The sequence below is a fragment of the Oratosquilla oratoria genome, chromosome 5, assembly GCF_046742065.1.
Source record: "Oratosquilla oratoria isolate Oo_2021 chromosome 5, ASM4674206v1, whole genome shotgun sequence".
Taxonomy (NCBI): Eukaryota; Metazoa; Arthropoda; class Malacostraca; order Stomatopoda; family Squillidae; genus Oratosquilla; species Oratosquilla oratoria.
Genome location: NC_134781.1, coordinates 25092278 through 25099777, shown reverse-complemented (window position 1 = coordinate 25099777; position 7500 = coordinate 25092278). Strand labels below are relative to the sequence as shown.

General features: G+C 42.9%; 1 protein-coding gene across 7 annotated transcripts in view; it reads right to left on the bottom strand.

Annotated features, from left to right (window-relative positions):
- LOC143025415 (insulin gene enhancer protein ISL-1-like) overlaps positions 1-7500 on the bottom strand; it is a 725621-nt gene that overhangs the window by 203973 nt on the left and 514148 nt on the right. For all 7 annotated transcript variants that reach the window (XM_076185070.1, XM_076185066.1, XM_076185068.1 and 4 more), the window contains one exon: positions 193-393. In XM_076185070.1, coding sequence (XP_076041185.1) covers positions 193-393 — 201 coding nt within the window. The remainder of the gene's footprint in view (positions 1-192; positions 394-7500) is intronic.

The window sequence follows — 7500 nt, the reverse complement described above, 5'->3', positions numbered from 1 at the left end:
CGATAGGTGGACAAAATGAAACATGGAGCTATAACTCGTGAGAAGCGGTCGGTTACGAATAAAGCACGTGACCCAGAACAATGATGACCCTCACGGGCCACGTCAAGCACCTCCCCAGTCACGCTGTCACACTCGCTGTGCTATACATACACACACACCTAATGAAGGTCTGTACTTTGGGGGGCGTCTTACCTGTTGAACCATGAGTTGGAACTGCGGGTTGGTCGGGTCGAGGCGGTCCAGGTCGTGGGTGAGGGCGAACTCCGTCAGGGACTTCCACGGGGGCTGGTAGGCCGTCACGTCCACGGGGGGCAAGGACCCCTCGGCGTGGACCGGGGGCGACGCCACCAGGGGGATCCCCTGCATGGCACCGTACGCTCCGTAGCGCCCAGACTGGAATGGACAAATGAAAAAAATATATATAATATACATTTTTTCAAATACTGTATATATTTTCAAATGGAACACTGGATCACCAGTGGAAACAAAGTTTCTACGCCACATAAGTGTGTGTGTGTGTGTATGTGTGTGTGTGTGTGTGTGTGTGTGTGTGTGTGTGTGTGTGTGTGTGTGTGTGCGTGTGTGTGTGCGTGTGTGTGTGCGCTTGTATGCGCGTGTGTGCGCTTGTATGCGCGTGTGTGCGCTTGTATGCGCGTGTGCGCGCTTGTATGCGCGTGTGTGCGCGCGTGTGTGTGCGTGTGTGCACGCTTGTGTGCGTGGTCACTTGTTTATGTGCTCGCTTGTATTGTGTTTTCGCTTGTTTGTGTGTGTGTGTGGTTAACACCAAACAATTCCATTGATCGGAGAGGGAAGCGGTATTTAAAGTAACTGAAGTTATAGTACTTAATTCTTCAAATCTAATCGTCAATTTCCTTCTTGTGGAACAGCCGACACCAACTCGCATACAAGACGAAGTTGGACACCTAATTTCAAATGTTTGAAAATGAACTCGTTTTATAAAATGGAAGAAATCGATATATTCCTTACGTAATCAAATACCTCTTCTGCTCTTAAAGGGTGTTTAAGTACTTATCCTACAACTAGCTGAGCTTACGGATTGGCATTTTAATGCTTTTCTGCTCTTTCGCATGCGAAAAACGGAAGCAGATTACAATGCATAGATAAATGAATAAAAGGCAGATAGATACATACATAGATGGATAAAAAGACAAATAGGTAAATGAACTAATTGATTAATGAAAATAATTGAACGATTTAAAAAAATACATAAACAAGTAAATATAATGAAAGCGGGCCAGATTTTGCCAAAAAGCGCCATGTTCTATTACCATACACGTCTATTCGACCCATCCTGATGCTGCGTATTCGTGACTTAATTCTAGCTGACGCCAGACGATTTCATTCAACATAGGGACAACCACAAAATACGTAGTTTGTTGTTGATAACGCTTAAGTTGAAAGTGATCAGATTTTGTTTTGAGTGGAGACTATTTCCTAATCTTAAAATGATGCTGCGTGTCACTAAAATCCCCCGAAATAACGGGTAAGTATAAAATTGCTTCGCCAATACCCCAGACAAAGCCTCTGAAATGATCAAGTACCCTGTATAGTATAACTACCTCGTTCTTGTCCTCATCCTATCTATTTATTTTTTCCTACGAATCTTATTTAACTAAGGTGCGCTTTTGTAGAAAGAAAATGTACTTTAAATGCGAAAAAGAAAACTTAACAACTTTTAGCTAACAGCATTTGTTACTTTCACGTACTATCAAAAAAATTGTAAGTAGCAACTACTTACATACATACACTACTTACTACATACATACACATCTATTATCTATTTATATATTCATGACAACATTAATGACAATTATTTGCAACCCGTGTCCTCCACAGCGACGCCTGAAAGATAGCCTCAGCCAAAAATTTGCCTTCAGTCGATATGACGTCACAGCGTAACGGTCACCACCCATTGGGAGCATACGCCAGGGGGCGCGTCGCCTTACTCACTCGCCATCACCCATGTCCACCCTTCCCACTGCACCCAATTCTACAGGTTCGATCAATTTGCCCAAAGCCATCAAAGTCAAAACACTAATACACACGTTTTCACAAATTTTCAACAAAATGACACTTTGTGTTTTCAACTTACTTGCATAGTAATTTCAAGAGGTATGAGATGACATAATTCATTATATAACTGCTTGGGATAAGTTGAAAACAGTTTAAGACAAACTCTCTAGGAGACCCTAAGGTGGCTTACCTCAGTACAAAGCGTTCACGCCAACTGTCGTGCGAAAACAGATCGAAAAACAAAAACATTACGCATAAGAAATTAGTCCCAATAAACTACCATAAATAAGTAATAACCTAAACTTATAACTGATAACTAACATCACTATTGTATAATCACACACAAAAATGTGTTAGTTTCTTGATATAATGAGGGCCAAGTTTGAATTCTATGGATTTAACAAAACAGTGTATTCATCCGCTTGAATTCAAATGTACGTGACCGAAGTTAATATTTATATTCAAATTAAAAAAATACATAGCATTATAGAAATTTCACGTATATATATATATATACATATTCTTAAATTGTTTCTTAAGATACAACCATTCATAAAATGTTATAAAACAGTCAACATATCTAATAAGTTGATTTAAAACGCTAGGACAAGGTCACTCAGCCAATGATGACGTCATGATTTTATGACGTAAATGGAAAGTTCCAGCACCATTCATGTTAGATGTTAAGCAAAGAAATCGACCCCATGACTATCGGGAAAAAGACGCCTATTACAAATAATAGCAAAGCACTGTCTGTGATAAAACAAAGAATAAATATATAGACAAACAAATAATCAAACTAATTAAATAACAAATACAATATGCCCTGAATAAATCTAATCCAACCAACATTCAACATCACTTGGTACAATTTGTCCTCTCAAGCACCAGACAATTTTAATTAAATCTTGGGCCTCAATAAGCCATTTCCTCTCTTGTCTAGCCCAAAGATGAACAAGATAATCTGATATTATCCAGAAGGGGAAAAAAACATTGATGACGTCACGAGACCAAGTGACGAAAGCCTTCCCTACCGGGTTGCACATTTCCTTTGATCATAACAGACGCCAATCGATTTCATTAATATCCGTAACAGAACCACAGTAGAGTTGATTGTGGCTGTATTTAGCAAATGCTACATTACATGACATTACATGACAACCGACCTAGATATGGATCTCTCCTGTCGGCACGCTTTGCACACACACACACCGTAGCCTCACACACACACACACACACACACACACACACACACACACATACACACACACACACACACACACACACACACACACTCACACACACACACACACAAACACACACACACACACACACACACACACACACACACACACACACACACATACACACACACACATATATATATATATATATATATATATATATATATATATATATATATATATGTACATACATAAAACAGGAAGCCATGGATAAGGCCTGGGTCTTCAACATAAAGTTGTCTAACCTTTTCTTAATTAAAACAACCGATAGTTTCATGGCTGACTACATGGTTACTAAGTCTGTTCCAGTCGTTGACCTCTCTGTGTTGGTAAACCAGTGGGCAGGGAAGGGGTGAAGGATAGAGGGGTGGGGGGGACGGCTGGTGGGGGGGAATAGGGTGGGCAAGAGGAACAGAAACTGTTAGGAGAGAGAGAGAGAGAGAGAGAGAGAGAGAGAGAGAGAGAGAGAGAGAGAGAGAGAGAGAGAGAGAGAGAGAGAGAGAGAGAGAGAGAGAGAGAGAGAGGGGGGAAGGAAAGGTAGTTGAGATACAAGAGTAGTAGAGGGATGGAAGGTGAGGAGTGAGTGTCGAAGATGGAAGAGGAAGCAGACAGAGAGAGAGAGAGAAGGACGAGGAGAGAGGGGAGGATGGGAGAGGAGAGGGAGGAAGAGACAGGTGAAAGGGAACTGATGCAGCGAAGATATCACAGGAGGAGAAGGAAGTGGAGAAAATAGGATGACGGGAGAGAAAGAAACTGGAGAGAAGATGATAAGAAGGAAGATGAGGAACAGGAGGGAGAGGAGGAGAAGGAGGAGGACGATAGAGAAAGAAACTAGAGAGAAGAAGAGGATGAGAAGGAAGATGAGGAACAGGAGGGAGAGGAGGAGGAGGAGGGGAAGGAAGATGAGGAACAGGAGGGAGAAGAGGAGGAGGAGGAGGAGGAGGAGGTGGAGGAGAAGGAAGAGGAGGAGGTTGGGAGGAGCAGTGACATCTAATTGAGGACGAAGGTGGGGATGGGAGCCACAGTAATGGTTTGTTGCAATTAAAATTTCGTCCTAACGCCTCCATCTCGACTTCGACCCCGTCTAACGGCGACTGGCACCTTCGGACGAGCGAACGAACGAACGAACGAGTGGACGAACGAACAATTTCGGATCGTCAGGATGGCCATCCCGGCGATGCAACTCGTCTGGACACGTCGACTCGTCATAGGAAGGCGAAGTCAAGGTCGGGACCACTCGTTCGGAAGCGGGATCTAAAAGCTTTTGACTCCCACCCGAACGTTCCAGCCTCGCTGGGTACGATGAACTATGGACTGGGTACGATGGGTATGGACTGGCTGTAGTGACTTGATCTATGCACGATGGTTATCAGGCATGTATGTACGATAAGTGTTTTGAATTACTTAAAGGGGCATACGGGTATTATATGTGTGTGATGGGCATAAGTATACATTGGGTAATGTATGTGTATGATGGACAATATACATGTACGATGAATATGATAAGTATACGATGAGCATTACATATGCACTATTAGTAAATGAGTTCGATGGGTATTATGTGTGTAAAAAAGGTATTATATGCTTACGATGTGTATTACAAGTATATGATGGGAATCATATATACGATCATTATCATATTGTATAATAGGCATTAGATACTGTGTTTAATGATCATTAGAATACAGAAAAGACTTTAGGCTTCACATGTACAAAGTCTTACCTCTTGTACATTCCTGTCGTGACAGAGCGACACATATATTAAAAATAAAGTCACGTGTCTGTATCAGAAGCATATAAATATGTTCCGTTGTGGACTGTGCAATATACTTCTACATAAAGTAATTCTATTATGATAGAAGTGATCTTACGCTCAAGAAGACGCATTAATGTAACAACGTTTGAAGATCAATTTGCGGAGTTTAACTGTTGAGGTAGGTCTGTGTGCAGTCACTTTACGTGCCTGAGCTTTCCAATACATGTGTATACATACACACACACACACGTACACACACACACACACACACACACACACACACACACACACACACACACACACACACACACACACACACACACACACACACACACAGACACACACACAAGTGCATATGCACGTACGTGTGCATGCATGTGTGCGTGCGTGCATGCGTGCCCTACACCCAGGGGACCCTGCGCGAGGGTTTTCGAGCGCGGGGGGGGGGGAAAGAAGACGCTGGGATGGATCCGATGCCAATCGCAGGAGGAGATCGAGTAAGACCTTCAGACGAAGGTCTTATCCCGGGATAAGCCTCTCCTACACAATTACCTGATGTCCCAGCATCCGGCGTCGTCGTCATCATCTCCGTCAGATCTGTCCTCCGGCCCGACGACCGTCTTGGTCGGTGATGTTCATTTAATGCCTTCCCTCCCATGCCTCCTCCTATGCCTCTTCGAAGATCTCGTATCTTGATATTCACTTACTCCGCTAACAACACTAATTTTCCGAATCCTACGTATGAACACTGATTTTATCTGTATTTCATTTCTGAACACTCGTTTCTTTTATTCCACCTCTAGACACTTATTTTCAGTATCCAACCCTCAAACGCTCATTATCGATATCTCATCTCTATTAATTCATTTCCCATATTTCATTCCAAAAACTAATTTTCCGTGTCCCATCTCAACACACTTTTTTCTACGCACGCTCCACCAGACGCTCATTTCCAGTATTTCACCTCCAGACATTCATTTCCCATAACCATCCTTCATGTCCTCTTTCCTCGTGTCCCACTTCCAACACTCGCTTCCATCCTGACGCCTCTCTATTCCGTCTTTCGAATCCCGGTTACCTCCAGCCTACCTCCAGCAACCCACGACTCTGCAGGTACTAGATGAATCCCGCCTATCAAGTCCCAATTGCAAATCTCACCTTGAAAAACCCACCTTCAAAACGAAATTCCGTCCTCAACAGTACCCCAGTAAACGTCGAATGGGGTTCTGACTACATGTTTTTTTAATTAGTCAATACTGTGCAAACTTTCGTGACATCTTTGTGAACCAAGTCACTCAGTGTTCTTTCATGACTGGAGACTTATCTCAACCCACAAGAGAATGATGATCACTTTAAACCGTCCTTTCTGTTACCTTGTTTGAAGCTTTTCTTTACAAGTTCTGTGACAACACATCTTCGGTGCGATATTGTCCCCAATGACAGAAGTAATGCTTATTACAGACAAAATGATAATATCCCATTTCATCCCTTCCTTGCAGAGTGACATTGTTTCTTTTACTCTACAGTGAGGTTATTTCATTCATATCCGTGGGACCCCCTAGTCAGGAAGTCAGGGGATTACAGTCCATCTCAATTGACCCCTCTTTGTGTCTAGTGTAATTTTTCGTTTTATTCTGGCTGCCGCCAGGCGATTTTATTCACATCCTTGGCATCCCCATCGATCGTGATGGGGGTTAATCCTACTGCCAAACATCCTTCTCCCAATATTCATCTGAATCCCACATTTCAACACACATCCAGTTACTCCTATGATAGCCTTGGTGTTGGATACAACAGTCTTCATCAGAACAAAGTGCGGCCAGAGCCGTCACCTTTGCCCTCTGTGCTTGAACTACTGGGGCAGGTAAGTCATTTCTGGGTATCGGAGAGAAGTGCGTGACACGAATCCGCGACATGGAGACCATCACACCTCCGATTGCGTTATCAGCACAGTTAAGTACGTGAAACAGTAGATTTTGATCAACCTTTTATTCGTTCACTGCAATTTGGGTCATGCATAATCATCTTGGCTCTCACCATGCGTTCTTATTCAACTTTTAGCCTCCTGGCTAGTGCAGTGGTAGCGCGATGGCCACGTAATCATGGGGTCGGCAGATCAAGCTTCGCCCGCGACCGCGAGCAGCTGTTTACTGGTGAGAATACTGCCGTGGCTGGGCATCACGGTCGGGGGCTGAGGCCTGCCTCGGCTGACGATCTGAGGAGAGTCTTTGACACTAATATCGGAACTAAAACTCAAAATCTTTAATTTTTAACTTTTAAAAGGTAACCAATTTCGTGGTAAAATTGTTAACCTCTACACAAAATGAGGTCATTTGTTGCTTGGTCGTAATAAGTTTCATCCATAAACTATTTGGGATATGAATCATTACAGCCATTGAAGATGCCGAAAGGTGATTTTATTCAACTGAGGGAAGACCCTATCACAGTGATTGTGATAATTGTTGA